General features: G+C 40.7%; 1 protein-coding gene and 1 long non-coding RNA gene across 4 annotated transcripts in view; one reads left to right on the forward strand and one right to left on the reverse strand.

Annotated features, from left to right (window-relative positions):
* Nucleotides 1-17,127, forward strand: part of LOC115070765 — a 107,586-nt gene that overhangs the window by 77,923 nt on the left and 12,536 nt on the right. The window lies entirely within an intron of this gene.
* Nucleotides 15,013-17,127, reverse strand: part of Wdr75 (WD repeat domain 75) — a 27,561-nt gene continuing 25,446 nt past the window's right edge. Inside the window, exons 19-21 of the mRNA XM_008835637.3 lie at nt 16,088-16,234; nt 15,631-15,722; nt 15,013-15,338 (exon numbers count right to left, since the gene is read on the reverse strand). Coding sequence (XP_008833859.1) covers nt 15,134-15,338; nt 15,631-15,722; nt 16,088-16,234 — 444 coding nt within the window. The 3' untranslated portion in view covers nt 15,013-15,133. The remainder of the gene's footprint in view (nt 15,339-15,630; nt 15,723-16,087; nt 16,235-17,127) is intronic.

Here is a 17,127-nt window from a genome sequence, read left to right on the forward strand (position 1 = left end):
ACAAAAGTCAACTTGAAATGGATCAAAGACCTCAGTGTGAAACGTGAAACCCTGAAACTGTTAGAAGAAAACATTGGCAGTAACCTACAAGATATAGGTGTAGGAAAAGAACTTTACAAAGAAAATAACTTTCTAAATTGGACATCAATTGCTCAGGAATTAAGGTCAACAATCAACAAGTGGGACCTCATTAAACTAAAAAGCATCTGTATATCAAAAGAAACAAACAAGAAAGTGAAAAGAAAACCCACAGAGTGGGAGAAAATCTTCACCAGAGACACATCTGACAGAGGGTTAACATCCAGAATTTATAAAGAACTCAAAAAAACAAGAACTCAAGAAAACAAATGACAAAATTAAAAGATGGGCTAAAGATCTAAACAGAGAGTTCTCAAAAGAAGAAGTAATGATGGCTAAGAAACATCTTAAAAAGTGTTCAACATCATTAGTAATTAGGGAAATGCAAATTAAAACCACCTTAATATTTCATCTTACCCTAGTCAGACTGGCTAAGATCAAGAGAACAAATGATACCAAATGCTGGTAAGGGTGTGGGGAAAGGGGAGCACTCATCCACTGCTGGTGGGGCTTCAAACTTGTGCAACCCCTTTGGAAAGCAGTGTGGAGAACTGCAAAACTAAAAAGGAAGCTACCATATGACCTGGTCATACCACTCCTTGGCATATACCCAAAGAACTCACCCTATTGCAGAGACTCTTGTACATCCATGTTTGTTGCTGTTCTTTTCACAATAGCTAAGAGATGGAAGCAACCTAAGTGTCCCTCGACTGATGAGTGAATAACAAAAATGAGGTACAATTACACAATGGAGTAAAGAAAGATGAAATAATGAAAATTTCAGGTAAATGGATGGAACTAGAAACTGTTATACTAAATGAAGTAGCACAGACTCAGAAAAACAAAAGACATATGTTCTCCCTCATTTGGGGATCCTAGCACCAAATCCTTATATGTTAGTATATATCCTTATGTAACTATAGGAACCAGGAAAATGGAGGGGAACCATAGAAGGAACTGAGAGAGAAGAACAATAGGAGACAGGTGTTACCAAGGGAGAAATGTGTAAAATGGGGGTAGTTAAATTGGAGGGGAGAGGGAGGGCTATACAAGGAACTCTGGGAAAAAAAGGGGAAGAAGAAGCTCAATAGCAAGAAAGAATTATCAAGGGAGGAATAGGGACACTTTAAATGGGGAGGGTGTGGAGGGAGGATTAGATACAGGGAGGGAGAGAGGAGTGATAAATAATGACTAACTAGTATTAAAAAACCAGAAGGAATTGTATTGGTCCAAAAACCTACTGAAAAATTATATCTACAATATCTCTACATGAGTCCCTGTGTATAGCTGAAGGTTACATAACAAGAAACAGTGCCAGACAGGAGAAACCTTCCTTTGAGTTGTTGGCCAAGGTAGTTCAAGAGACTCCCAAAATTACACAGGCTATTGCTGCAGCCCTTGATTGCCTCCAGAACTTGAAGGTAAGATCCTATTGCTGAGGACAGGACACACTTCTGACACAGAATTTGGAGCAATGGAGCTGGAACTGACCTGGAAGCCACCTCACCTGAAGGCTAGCTTTGGAGAGCACTACACAAGCTGAAAAGGGAGAATATCAATTGATGGTCCAACTCCAATTTCAAGGGTTAAAAACCACATCAATGACTGGTACAGCAAATGACATTGGTAGAGTAGTGGTACTTTTATCTTGGGTGTAATCATCAGCTACCTAATTGGACTTAAATCCCACTCAATGGAGGGAAACTCATGTGTGGTACTATAAACCTAGCCAAATACACATAGCTGGAGAGGTCATAGATCTTAGAGAAAACCCCAAGGCTGTCACATTTCTAGACAAATGTAATTTCTTACTATGTGCAAAATATGGATCCTTAAATTTATAGACAAGTATCCCAGTCACCACCCATCAAAGGAGCTTCTTTTTCAATAGACAGAGATTATTAGAGTTCCACAACTGGTCACATAAAGAGATTGTGAATTGCCCAAGCCTAAGTGGCACATCTAGTATGCAACCTCTACTCCTAAGACTCAGGGAACATAGACCAAGGGATGAAGAGAACACTAATGCATCTTTCAATTCTCATCAATGAAGCTCCCTCATGCAGCAGAGGGTCAGGTCACACATGGCCAAATTGTAGAGAATAAAGAGTCTATAGAGTATGGGTCCTTGGATAGAACTCTTATATTAAAATCCATCCACCCAGGGCTCAGGGCGGAAGAGGAGATGGAAAGATTGTAAGAGTCAGGGAGGAGGTTCATGATCATATGCAAATAGAGTCCTATGGTCTCCTGGGATCTTTCTCGTGTGAACCTACAGCAATGGTGTCAGCATGCATAAGATTCATGCAAACTCAAACAGACAAAAACCCAGCAAACAACTGTGCAAATGGGCAGCAAGTCCCAATTTTAATCGATGGATTATTGGCAACTGATTACTGCTGGGTGAGAAGGAGTTTCTCTTATTAAAGGGAGGACTCTAGAGAGGCTGACTAGACCTTAGTGGATGAGCTTGCACTGAGGGGCATCTGGGACACTAACTTAACACGATGGGCCTTAACACAAATGACAGAATGTATGAATTGCAGCAGGGTGGGGGACTTTGGGACGGGGCCAATAGGAAAGAGGATATAAAGATGATTAAGATGTTCTGTTTGAATTACACAAAAATTCAATAAAAAATTTTAATTGCTTTTGGTAGGATGGTTATTTTTACAATATTAATTCTACCAATCCATGAGCATGGGAGGTCCTTCCATCTTCTAGTGTCTTCCTCAATCTCTTTCTTTGGAAATTTAAAATTTGTTGTAGGGGTCTTTCACTTCCTTTGTTAGGTTTATTCCTATATTATTTTTGAGGCTGTTGTGAATGGGAATGATTCCATGATCTCCTTCTCAGCATGCTTGTTATTGGTATACAGAAAGCCTACTGAGTTTTGTAAATTGATTTTGTATCTTGCCATTTTTCCAAAGTGCTGATCACTTCATTTCCTGGTAAAAAAATTTTGGGGTCCCTTATGTGTAATATTTCATCAGAAAAAGGAAGAATTTGAGTTTTTTCCTTATTAGTTTCCCTCTAATTCCCTTCCTTTGTCTTATTGCTCTAGCTAGGGCTTCAAGCACTATCTTCAAAAGGATGATGGTACTATGAAGACCAGAGAGAAGATATATCCTGGGTCATAAAATCAGATACACTTAAAGCCACTTGATGCTTGGAGATAGTTCTTTGCATAAGAAGAAAGGAACCGGATTCACTTATCTTTCTAAGAAACTATTTCAGGAGGGATGAGGACCTTGACCTCCTTGCTGTGTAGAAGTAGAGAAAAATCTGTTTCCATCTTTACTCCCTATGATATTCCAGTCACTGTGTAAAACATTTCAGATGACCCTCATGTGACACTTTGGGGTTGGTGGTCAGCATGCATGTCATTTACTGTAAAGTAATAAGGAAGAAATAGATCTCTGATCCAGACCACTTTGTGTGCATATTCTAGATAGGGTTAATTAAGACAGACAAAAAACAAAAGCAAAACTCAGTGGTCTTTGACACAATTATAAAATTATCTCTTGTGTTTATAGCCAGGAGGTTTGATGGTCAAGATATGGCTTCAACTGTGGATGCCTCCTTATATACCTCTTTAAGGAAACAAATAAACCAACAAATCATAACATACTTTGTTTAGGGAAAAAGAGTGTGAAGCAGGTATTGGCAGATATAAGCAGTGGATAAAAAGTGAAATTTCGAGTCTCAGGTAACTGGTAGCTAGAATTCCCTACTCCTGGAGAGGAGGAGGTTAACAGATTAAACAATTACAGGAGTCAGGGGTCAGGGGGACTTGGAGGCCTGGGTTCTTTAATAACTACATTTTTGAAGCTGTACCTAGGCAAGGGGAACATTTCAGAGGCCTGAAGAGTAGAAGTGGGTCCCTACAAGCTGGGAAAGCTCCACCTGGCACAGTAGCAGCTCCTCCTAGACATGGAATGTATGAACAGAAGAAGCCACGACAGAAATCAGCCTTTCCTTCTGAGTCTACATTCCAGGTTTGCCTCTAAGATGGGGGCGTGTCTAGGATTTGATTTCAAGGCAGAGAGAGGTGTGGAAGGAGATTCAGAGGATCCAAACTATCATCTGTTTGGCCTCAGCACCCAAAGGTGAGAATTCTAGCAGCAGAGTCAAGGGTCAGAATCCAAGCCATTTCCTTTGCTCCCTCCAGCTAACAGATTAAAGAAATCTAAAAAGACTTAAAACAGCAAAAAATTAAAAATAAATAAAACACAAAGCTGTCATGACTCATCCTTCTGGATGATGTTTGTTCAAGAGAAGAAGTTGCCATTGTTAATGGAGCTTCTGTTCCTCACTCTTCAATGCAGTCCTTTAGTGTAACCTTAGAGGTCCTCAAAGAATTAGCAAGCCTGGACAGAGAGAATAAAGGACCATTGTTGTGGACTGAAGTTTTATGTTACTTACAAATTCATGTGTTGAAATCCTTTCTCATAATATGCTGGTATGAGGAGAGACTTTGGTAGGTGACCAGATCATAACAATACCACTCTTATGACAAGATTAATACTGTCGTAGAAGGGACTCTAGTCTGGAGGACTTTCTGGGCTTCATCAAAGACAGAGTCTGATAGTTCTCTGATATTGGATGTCTCAGTCTCAAGAACTGTGAAAAAGAAACCTCTGTTGTGTATTAGCCACTGAGTCTATGGCATTCTGTCATTCTGCTCATGGTATTCTGCAAGTGGAATAGACTAAGAAAGCCATGCAATGACTGAAGCTCTGGAATGCTGTAGGGGTGCCGACAGCATCCCATGTCAACTATCTCTGTTAGTACCCTATACTGCGAAAAGGAGGCAGGGGCAGCCCAGGAGGCAAGGGCAGCCCAGCCAAGGTAAAGGAAGGGGACTACTACCTGGTACTTGATGAAATCTGTCAACATAAATAAAAATAGAGAAAACTCCTCCAAGAATAACTGTGTTTGGAAAAGCAGAGCATTGCTGTGGAAACATTCATGTCAGAGGAAACTATGGGTATATTCAAAGAGACTGAGGCAAGGGAAGTGCCCAAAGACAATGAGAGTTACATTGTCTATTACATTGTGGAACTTGGCCACAGTGATTAATGATGAGAAGGACGTTACTTTGAGGATGAACAGTTACTGGGTTCTTATGTATAAGGCTGTGGTAGCCTCTGTGAAGCTTATAGCTGGCCTGAGTCTTTTGGGATAGTTATTGATAATCATTTAAAAGCCATTCATAAATTTTTGGATCAATTATCCTCTTAATTGTTTTTTGGATGCTGCTAGTGTTGACACAAATGACTTCATTTTGATTCTGACAACTTCCCCATTCTTTCGTGAACTTCAGATGATGATATGGTCTGTTTAGCAGATAGGAATCAAAGTAAGTCGTAGGATGAGGAAGATAATCTTCAAGATGAGCACCGAGTGGACCAGTGGATTCCTTGTCCTTCACATAGATCATGTCTGGCTTTGGTGAGGTAGATCAGAAGGCCCAGCAGGCTGCAAGGAAGGTAGTGATACAAATGGTATAGGTAGCCTACAGTTCCTGGGGTGGTGTCAGCAGGGAACCCAGCTTTGCTCATGAGCCATGCTTTGTACCATGCAAAACATACAATATCCTTCTTGTATTAGCTGGGATGACACAAGTGCTGTTGCTGAGGTAGTCACCCTCTCCAGGGACGGGCTCTGAGCATTCACCCAGCAAAATGGTGTCAGGATCATGTCATGGATTTTCAGAGCAATGGAGGTCCTGGAAAGCTTGAAAGAAGCTGAGGAGGAGACAGAAGGGCATCCTGAGGGTTAGGTTGGGGATGGAGGGAGGCATCATTTGACCATTTCATTCCTAGCTGGCAAGGCAGAAGAGACTGTATAGCCCACCCTAGTCAGAAGTTCCAAAAATTTCTTCACTGTTTCACTGAAATTCATGGACCACACCACCCACATTGCAGAATATACCATTCCTTGTGGTTTGTGGGAGTACTTGTAGACTGGGAGAAAGGATCTGTTTATATTGGACAAGCTGTGGATATTCATTTTTCCCATGACTGTTGAATGTAAGCAAAGCCACATCCTTTCTCCCTCCCCTTCTTCTGCAGCTCCCTTGCCTGCCTTTTGAGTGTCGTGCAGCCTGCTCCTCATTCTTTTTTTCACTTTGTACATAGTTTCTGAGGATGATGTTAATAAGGATTCCTGATTCCAGTCCTGTGCTCTGGGTTACAATCTCCAAGATCAGGTCAAGAACATCTTGACTGTTACTGAGCATAGGACCTTCTCTCTTACTCTGGAAATGTGGGCTTTGAAGTGTCTCTTTTACACTAAAGGACACTGGAATTAGGTAGCAAGGCCATTCATACATTTCTATAAAGGGCCAACAGTTCTCTGGCAACTTTAGAGAATCACGGATTGACAATAAAGGACGGGCCCCAGCAAATCATCCTCTGTATTTTAGAGACAAAAGTAACACAAACCACAGACCTTGTAAGAAGCGGAGATAAGTGGGCCTTCTCCTGATACTGCTTGGGCGCCCCTTTTGGCATAGATGCTGCTCACCAAGTAAGAAAGCTGGGCAAGTGGACATGGATGTTGCAAATGCAGACAGGCATCTCTGAAGGAACAAAATGTTTACTTCTCTGTGAGCCAGAGCACAATGTCAATATTTGCATTTACAGTGCTTGTTTTTAGTGTGCATATTCATCCTTCCGTAGGTGACCACGGAGTGCTAGGAATTATCAAAACTCCAGAAACAATAGGAGGAACTGTCATACTTTCATGTCTGATTATTGCATTTTGTGAACCAAGTGTTCTGATCTCCCAAGGCGCTTCTAAGGCAAGGGTATGTCAGTTCTGAAGCTGGCCAACTAGATAAGTAGAATCTCCACAATGTATCTATGTGAGTTGTGAATTTCATATGAAAAAGTTCTTGGCTTCGTGGGCCTGGGATGGAAGTAGGACTATATTGCAGAGTTTTGTGGTTAGAGAAGCAGAGCAGCAAGAGGTCATTTTGTCTGATCTTGCAATTAGAGGAAGGACCTGGTATTCAGAATTAAGTGGCTAGCTCATGGTTTTTGGAAAGCAAAAACAATGTAAGCAACCTACCTATCGCTTACTTCTATTTGATTTACTGGCTCATTTTGATTTTCTTCTACCCCTCCTGCCCCACCATATACTACTATCAAATCCTGGTTGATATTGTTTCTGTCTTCTTTTAATCTCAGAGATATTCATCAGTGAACATTTCCTTAGGTCTCCCTCTATCCCCAGCTGGTCTGGAGCTCACTTTGTAGAACAGGCTGGCCTAGATCTCAGAGATCTGCCTGCCTCTGCTTCTGCTTCCCAAGTGCTGGGCTTAAAGACATGCACCATCAAGCCTGGCAGAATCTTCTTTTTAAAATTTTTTTTATATCTTTTAATTAAAAAAAGATCAAGATTAATCAGGGAGTCATTGAGGCTTTGCTCTTTAGTAAATATGGCTTTCAAGAAATAAGGCAAGTTATCAAATGTGATCTTTCCCTTACTGAGCCAATTATATTTAATTTTTCTAACAAAAAATATTTGAGGTTACGTGCATAGTCACATCTCTCATTGTTTAATATTGGCTTAAATATTCAATGCTTCAATGTTTAAAATCTCTTCAGTTGTTTGAAAACTGTAGGCACTGCAATGAAGGCACTGCAGGTGATGAGAAGGACTTCCAGGAATGAAAAGAAGTCTGGAGACAACTAGAGGAGCTGTGAAGTGTGGTCCTAGAGAGGATGGTTAGCAGCTTCTGGGCCCTGCAGGGAGCTCTCTGCATACCTCACATTCCCGCAGGTGGCTCTCCCTTCATGCCTGACCCCTTCTGCCCTGTTCTCTGAGTCTGCGGTACCCTTTTCTTCTCTTTTCATGTACTTACTGTATTTTTACTTTTTAATTTGTACATAGAAATTGTACATATACGTGAGGTACAGTATGATCTTTCAATACAGAATACGATATATAATGATCAGATCAGGAAGACTGGCCTATCTTATCACCTTAGACATTCATTTCTTTGTTAGGAAAAACTAATTGTTGTCAACCACAGTTATCTGAGAATGCTATAGAACGTTAGAAATTATTCCTCCATCTACACCTCAGTGTCCATTAACCATCCCGCATCCAACCCTCTACTTCCAGTTTCCTGACTTTGGTGTCATCAGGTAATTTTGTCATTTTCTTGGCTGTAGTAAACACAGCTAACAAAGCTAAACAAAAACAAAACAAACAAAACACACACACACTCACGCACACCACAATTTCTAGAAGTGGTAGTTCAAATGGGGTCAGGCATGGTGGCACATGCCTTTAATACTAGCACTTGGGAAGCAGAAGCAGATCTCTGTGAAATTGAGGCCAGCCCAGCACAGGCAGAGCTACTACATAGTGAGACCCTGTCAAAAAAAAAAAAAAAAAAAAAATTCTGGTAATAGTTTGTGAGAAGAAACTAAACCATGACCAAAATAACCAAACCAAACCAAAAACTCCAAGAATATTGTCCCAACATGCTAACAATAAGCTTGTTTTACTTAATATGCAGCTATCCAATTAGCTTAGATTTTTCATCAAAATTTTGCTTTCTCCAGTGCCTTGTATACAATATTAAAGTTTTACAAATTTTCTGAACTGCAACTTGATAGAACTAGTGAAAAAAGAAGCCATGTGCCTGGAGAGGGAGCTTTTTATTTTACAGATGAGGGAGTTGAGGCTCAGACAGCTTAAAGGACTTTTAGCCAGTTCACAGAACCATGGAAATCATGTGTCCAGCTGAGCTTAGCCCCAAATCTGGGCCATTTTGTTTGTCTATTGCAATTCTTTCCTATTATAAATGCCTTTGTAATGCTAACTGGCTGCTTAATGAATGTTATGCTGTTCCAGAAGGGCTCAGGATTTGGAATTTATCAGGCATGGTTCTCATCTCTTAGCTCCACTTAGACCAGTGACAGATATGAATTAATCTCTGGAGTCAGTGTCCTACATTGTCAAATTTGGGTGACAGCTGACACATGGAATTGTAGGTAAAGTAGAGGGTTGTGAAATGCATGTTGCCTTAGTAGGGGTTAGCCTGTGGCCTGTCCACTAGTGAGGTTCAGGTTACATATTTCCTGAATTATAGGCTGAACCTTTTATCATGACACAACAGTGAGATACCAAGTATGAAGTTCATGCTTAGTAAAGGAGACGAACAGTGAGGAAGGGCAGAATCTTCATGAGTTCTTCTATGCTGGGACATTTTCTGTGAGAAAGAAACCAAGAGAGATGGCACAACAGATAAAAATTCAGATTTTAAGCAATTGAGCAGTCAGTGTCTTTATTTGCAGTTTTCTTTGGAAAAAAAAAAAAAGGTATTTTTTGAAATGCTGAAAAGGAACCCATACAAGGTCATCACATTTTTGTGCAAGAAAAAGTAAAGTCACCTACAAAGTGACTTTTCAGGTTACTAGTGAAGAAAGACATAGCCTAAGTTTGCTTTAAGTAAATAATTTGTAAGGATAAAATCTGCTCTTGTGAGGGCCTGGACTCAGTTCCCAGCACCCACATGGCAGCTAACAACCATCCATAAGTCCAGTTCCAGAGGATCTGATGCCCTTTTCTGGACTCCTCAGGCATTGCACGCACAGGTGCACTTACATACATGCAACCAAATGTCATACACATAAAATAAAAATAAAATATTAAAAATCCTTTCATGCATAACTTCAAAAAATAAAAACTTCTTGAAGTTTGAGGTATCATGTCAGTGTCCAAATATGGTAAGATAATTATGAAATTTATCTGTGGCTCTGTCAACATGGTATTATGTGTGGCTCTCCCTCCAGAGAGGGGAAGAAGAGGTTAACAAGACCAAAACAAAATGACACAATCTGCTTTAATTAGAATTCCAGGTCAGTCTGATCAAGTCTCTAGATTTGTGACTAGTATCCACTAGCCACATGCAGAGACTGGACACTCAAAGAGTGGCTAGTTCAAATCAATATGTAGGTATAAAATACAGACTGAATTCTGAAGACTTCATATTGAAAAAAATATAAAATATCACAACAGGCTGGGCATGGTGGCACACGCCTTTAATCCCAGCAACTCGGGAGGCAGAGGCAGGCAGATCTCTGTGAGTTCAAGGCCAGCCTGGTCTACATAGTGAGTTCCAGGACAGCTGGGGCTACAGGGAGATCCTGTCTCAAAAAGACCAAAAAAAAAAAAAAAAAAAAAAAAAAAAAAAAAAATCACAACAAATATTTAAAGATTGGTTATTAACTTGTTTTACATGTTATATTTCTATTAGATAATAGAAACACAATTCATACTCTGGATACAGCTACCAATATTCTGAGGAAAGAGGATCCTATTAAAAGCCATTAAAGAAATCTGCAAAAAAGAAATGTGGATGGCAAACGAAAGTTGTACCCAGAAAGATGAGGGAAGCAAGTAGATGCTTGCTTGTAGAAAGTTGTACCCAGAAAGATGAGGGAAGCTAGGAAGCAGGTAGAGATTGAAGTGAGCCTGACTTCTGGAATGGCAGTACAAGATCCACAGAACAGCCATAACTTACTTAAAAAACAACAAAAATCAAAGCCTCCAAATGCAACCATTTCAGGACTTCATAGGTTGTCTGAAGTATTTAGAACATTTACTCAGAAAAATTCAATAAATCTTGGTGACAAAAACCACAAGACTCTGGGGCATTCAAGTCATAAACTGTTCCTGTCCTGGCCTCCAGCCCAGACCAGCCGAGCAGGATAGAAGGGCCTTTCTGGGTAGCTGTGGCCCCTGGTGCTGTGGCACTTCCTCTCTTGGGGGGTAGGCAGTCATTTCCTTGCCCTCATTGTTCAGGCTAAATTCTAGCTGAGAGGTTGGAATCTCTCTCTTCCTTAGCCGAGCATGTCTCTAGGACAACAGACTCTACCCCTAGTTAGGATTGGTAGCTGCTCCATAGCAGGGCAGAAATTCAACATGGGCAGACAGGGCCAGAGGCTGCTGCTTCTGCCCAGTGAGGTAGAGCTATCACTCAGGTCATTGTGACTGCCCAGTTAGTTTGAGAGCAATGGCTGAGATTTTACGTAGAAATGAGGCAGTCCTTAATAGAGCATTTTTACATTATTTTAAATAATGTAAAAAAAAAAAAAAAGAGTACAGAAGTTAAAGTGTTCCAAAATCAAGTCAAAACAAAACAAAAAACTGAATATTTTGGTAGTAAGCAATTGATGAGAACAAGCTAAACCATAAACCAGATGGTTCACCAGGAACCAGGTAGGGTGCTGAAGAGGTGTTCTGGGTTTAAAACCAATCTCAATCCTTAAAGACTGACCTCAAAAGCCAACCCTGCATTTTCAGAATAACTATTCTGCTGTGATCGGCCCAGGTTATTATATGCTTGTGCAGGCCTATAGAAAGCATAAGAGTGAGGGAGCTCAATATTGTCAATGCAGGTTCATCAACTGAACTAATGTTACCACTTTGGTGGGAATATTGATAATGGGGGAAGTTATTGATGTGTAGGGAAATGGCTTCTGGGGAATCTTTTTCTAGTGCCTGCTTTAAACTGATTAAAAAATAGAGGCTGGAGAAATGACTCAAAGGTTGAGTGCTTACTGCTCTTGTAGAGGACCCGAGTTTGGTTCCCAGCACCCGTCTGTAGACTCCCAATTGCCTGTAACATCAGCTAGAGAATCTGACATCCTCTTCTGGCCTCCATGGGCACTGTATTTGTATATCCCTCCCTAATACAAATAATTAAAAATGATTAAGGGGTTGGAGAGATGGCTCAGTGGCTCAAAGCACTGGCTGCTCTTGTAGAGGACCCAGGTTCAGTTCCCACCATCCACATGGTGTCTAACAACCATCTATAACTCCAGTTCCAGGGGATCTGATACCCTCTCTGACCTCTGTGGGCACTGCATGACACAGGTGCACTTACATGCAATCCACATACACAAAAATTAAAAAAATGATTTAAAAATAGCTTTAAAACAAAAGAATCTTTCAGAGACAAGATCAGTGGAACAGGCTATAATTACTGGAGCAATGCTATAATATAGATAATGTTCAGTGGTACAACTGGTTTTTTATTTACTATTTTTATTTTTTGTGTATGCGTGTATTGCCTGCATGTAATATAGGCAGTAAGTGCACCAGTGTTATGCAATGCCCATGGAGGACAGAAGAGGCTGTTGGATCCCCTGGGACTGTAGTTATGGACAGTTGTTAGCTGCCATGTGGGTGCTGGGATTCGAACCTGGGTCTTCTGCCAAGAACCAGTGTTCTTAACCTCTGAGCCATTGCTCCAGCCCCTTTTTATTTTGAAGTGTATGTTTTTTGCCTGCATTTAAGTGGACCTCTGTCATGCAGTGCCCAGGCAGGCCAGAAGAAGGCATCACCCCCCCACCCCCCGCTTCCCAGAACTGGGGTTAGAGGCGGTTGTTAAGTTACCATGTGGTTGCTCTGCAAGAGCAACCAGTGCTTTTAACCAATGAGCCACCTCTCCAGCCCCATCAACTGGTCTTGATGTTTAGTACAGTGGTGCTTCAAAAGATTTAAGTCACCAAATGATCTAGCAGGTCTACTCCTAGCTCCATATAAGAGAAATGAATACAATAACAGGAATATAATGATAGAATTAATATGAATTCTGTTAGCTTGAAAATGGGATGCTCCCATCATACGTTGGCCTGCTCTCCATGAGGTGACTGGATGATGATGATGATGATACTAACTTCATCCATGGATTAATCCATTGATTCACAGTGAAATGGTATGTTGGGAGATGAGGTCCAGTTGGAAGACAGTTCCTGGGGTGCATCTTGTTCCACCCCTTTCTTCCTCCACTTCCTGGAGGTGAGGGTCCTCCCTTTACATGCTCCTGCAGCCATGCTGCTCTGCTTCATCACTCCTGTGGTGATGGAGCCAGCTCGCCATGGAGCCCATGAGCCCAAACAAATTTCTTCCCATTCTCCCAGTGATGAAAAACAAGCACACACTAAGAGCACACATTGTATGGCTCTACCAATAATGAACTATTCCTAAGGAGAATTCATCAAGATAGCCTGTTTAGTGGGTACGCTGAGGGAAGTGGGCAGTGTTTTTTTGTGTGTGGGATGAAACTGTTCTAAATATACTACATATAGTACAAACCCACTGAATCGTTCCCTTCACATGCACGTGTTAGGAGTTACATGTCAGTACAGCTGGCATTTAAACAAAATATGGACTTTACTCGAGTATCAATGCAAACATAGTCCATGTGTGCACCTATAACCCAATACTCTACACTGGGTGGCTTATAAACAGAAATTTGTCTTATAGTCATAGAGGCTGGGAAATCCAACCAAAAGGATCACAGGTCTGGTATAGGCTTGCCTTCCTGGTTCACAGCTGTCTCCTTGCTGTGTTCTTCACAAAGAGAAGAGGTAAGGGAGCTCCTGGGGGTGCTATTATATGGGATGAATCCTATTCATGAAGGTTCCCACTATCATGACCTAATCACCCCCTCAAAGCCCCTATTTTTCCAATACCAACAGATTGGAGATAAGGTTCTAAAATGAATTTGGCCTGAACACAAATATTCAGTCTAAAGCACATACTAAAAAGCCATCTACAGGAATCTGTGAAAATTGTGAAGTACTCTTATGACATTTTAAAAAATGTATTTTATTATTTTTAAAAAATTTATTATTTTTATTTTATGTGTATGCGTGTATTGCCCGCATGTAGGTAAGTGCACCCATGTGCAATGCTCGCGGAGGTCAGAAGAGGTGGTCGGATCCCCTGGGACTGAAGTTACGGACAGTTGTTAGCTGCCATGTGGGTGCAAGAACAGTCAGTGTTCTTAACTGCTGAGCCATTTCTCCAGCTGCATGCATTTTTTTTACATGTGTGTTTTGCCTACATGTAAATGCACCCTGTGTGCAGCACCCATGGAGGCCAGAAGAGGGCACGAGATTCCCTAGAACTGGAGTTAGGAATGGGTGTTAGCTGACATGGGGATGCTGGGAACTGAATGTGGGTCCTTGTGTAAGAGCAAGTACTCTTAACTGCTGAGCCATCTCTCTAAGCCCTAATTAACTATTTTTTATATATTTTAAAATTTGTCTTAATTTTATGTGTACGAGTGTTCTGTTGCATGTATGTAAGTGCATCACACGTATGCCATGCCTATGGAGACCAGAGGACATCATACCCCTTGGAACTGGAGTTATGTATGGCTGTTAGCTGCTATGTGGGTGCTGGGAACTGAACCAGATCATTAAGAATAGCCAGTGCTCTTAATGACTCAGTCATCTCTCTAGCCTCTTTTAATACTAATTTTTAAAAAGAAGTATTATCAGGAAACTGGAAATGTGAAGTAGCTAAGATCTTTGAAGTTTACTTTCAAATAAAACAGGACACCTGGATTGTTTTCCACTGGCAATTCAACTTTGGGTAAGATATTTAAATTTACAACAGTTCAGATTTAGGCAGCCAATAATACTATAATAGTAAAAGTCTTAGTAGGGATTATTGAACACCGCAGACTGAAATTATCTCTAAATTTCTTTAAGATAAATGTACCAAGAGGTATAAATCAGTCCTATCTAGCTATCAAATGAATTTTGGTGTCAAACGTAAGATAGTAACACCAGCAAAGCCTTTTGATTTTTGAAGTATTTCATAACTTCAAATTAACAATGAGAGAGCACACGTATGCCAGTCCTAGCTCTGCTGCATAACCTAGAAAAGAAATGCCTCCCCAGTATAAAGCTCTATGTGATTCAAATGAAAACTCATATACTGTGATAAACGAATATACCCAGCAGTAAAGCATAAAAAGCAAAGCTCAGCCAGAAGAGATGGTGCAGGCCGATAATCCCACTGATTTAGGAGACTGAGACGGGAGTGGGGGTGGGGGGGGGTGCATGGGTCACAAGCTCAAGATTAGCCCAACAAACTTAGCAAGACTGTCTCTAAACAGACAAGACCTTTAGTATTTTACTTTAGTAGAAATAACTTTTTAAAAATATGTTTTTAGAGTATCAATATACAATAAAACACTAATTACAACTCCACCCCACCCCATCCCCAAGGCCTACAGCATAGCTATCCAGCTGTAGTCTACTTTTCTGAACCTTCTCAGTTCTCTCTCTTCAGATTTTGACAGCTGATGTATAATGTCTTCTCCCAAATCTGTGGTATTTGTCTCCTGGGCCTTTTCAGTAAAATCATTTTCTTCATCTGAATCATCACTTTCTTTTTCTTCATCCATATCTATATCATCAGGCATTTCTTCAGCACTTTGACAATAAATAAAATATTAATAACATTAAAATATTTCTAAATAATAATTTAAAACAATTAAATTCCCATGTTGAAGTACCATTTGGACAACGCAAGTCAAAACGTTACTGAGTGCCCTTAAAAATCACAGGCTATAAACTGGGCACCATAGCCCATGCCTTTAATCCCAGCACTCTGCTGTGAGTCCAAAGCCAGGCTGATCTTCCAGGCCAGTCAGGGCAACATAGTGAGACTGTGTTTTCAAAAATAAAACCCAAAGAACATGAAGATACTTTAGAATTGCTTTACCTGTTAGTGTGTTTAGACAGCAACAGTGAATTTACAAACATGGAGCACAGGAAAGAAGCAGATGGCAGTACGTGGGCTGGGGTGTGAAGAAGCTACGGAGACAGAAAAGCAGGGCTGTTTAGAATGCTCATCCTTTACACAGCTGTTACTTCAATGTACTAGGTACCCTTTATTGTAAATACCATGAGTCAAACACAAAAGGCTTTCCCCACAGAAAAACCAAACCAAAGAAAAAAGTACTTCTACCTTCCCACATCTGTACAAGCTCTCTCTTTATCCCAGGTCCCAAACAGAATAACCCCAAATCATAAGGCCATGTCATTTAGTTTGGGCATGTATGTTGCACAGCATACCAAGGATGAGTCAAATGTTATTTTGACAGATTATCCAACAATGCCAGCTTAAAGTGCCTTAATGCAGTTAATCTGTCACATGGTCTGCTGCACTGATAACTTACCTCATTAATTGCCGGTATGTTCTCTGTTAAGGGGAGCTGTACTAGTTCCTTCTCTAAAGTTTCATTTAACTTTTCATCTGGCTGTTTCCTGTGTTTTCCCAGTATGAAATAAAATGGGGTTGTAGGTAGACTTTCTTCTGCCAGCAGCTGTAGGGAAGAAAGACAAAAAGACTATTTCAATTTACCAGAGGAAATCTTCGACTGAACAGTAAGTACTGCTGAACTGTAAAGCATCTAGGATGAAAACTATGCAATATGAGTCTTCACTGTATAGGCAAAGCATCTGAGGCCCAGGATGCCACTTACTACATGGGAAAAGCTAACAACGGACACTTAGATGACAGAACCAAATATGCATTTACCCTGGTTTCCTTGCTGAGGCCTACAAAAATTACAACAAAAGGGCTTTTTGAAGACGGGGAAGCTCACAGTGGAGAAAGGCCACAATAGCGACAAGCTGGAAGGATGAAGCAGGTTGAAGGATGATAACTTAGAAGCATCTGTTTTATAGCACAGAACCTCATAATCAGGAACTGGTACAGGCAGCATCGCTGTATGTGTGGTGGCAGAAAGCCTATTTATAGGAGTTCTGAGAGTCCCACATCTCCTCAGGTGCAGCAGAAGGCTCAATATGTATTCTTTGGAGAACAGAACAAAATTATGTCTTTAGGCTGGGGTAGGTGGGCAGCGCCTCCTGCACAACTGAATGCGGTTACCCTTCCTACAGGGGAGTTCTCAGAACACTGGCAGCCAGGTCTAAAGCTTTCAACCAAGAACATAGAAGAGTTTTATCTGTATGGTTTGACCAGCCTAAGAGAGTATCTAAAAATAATGACACTGAAGATTTTCTCAACATAACAGTAGCTTACCACAATGGAGCACACACTCCAGACAGGTAGGGAATTACCAGAAATTTTGGTGCCCATTCTCAAATCACATCAGACACCTAAGAACAACCAGGCACTGATGAAAACCTACAAATGAAAGTCAGCTACCAAAACATTAAAGAGAATAACAAATGTTATAGAAATAGACCATGC

The sequence above is a fragment of the Nannospalax galili genome, unplaced genomic scaffold, assembly GCF_000622305.1.
Source record: "Nannospalax galili isolate Female #2095 unplaced genomic scaffold, S.galili_v1.0 scaffold115, whole genome shotgun sequence".
Taxonomy (NCBI): Eukaryota; Metazoa; Chordata; class Mammalia; order Rodentia; family Spalacidae; genus Nannospalax; species Nannospalax galili.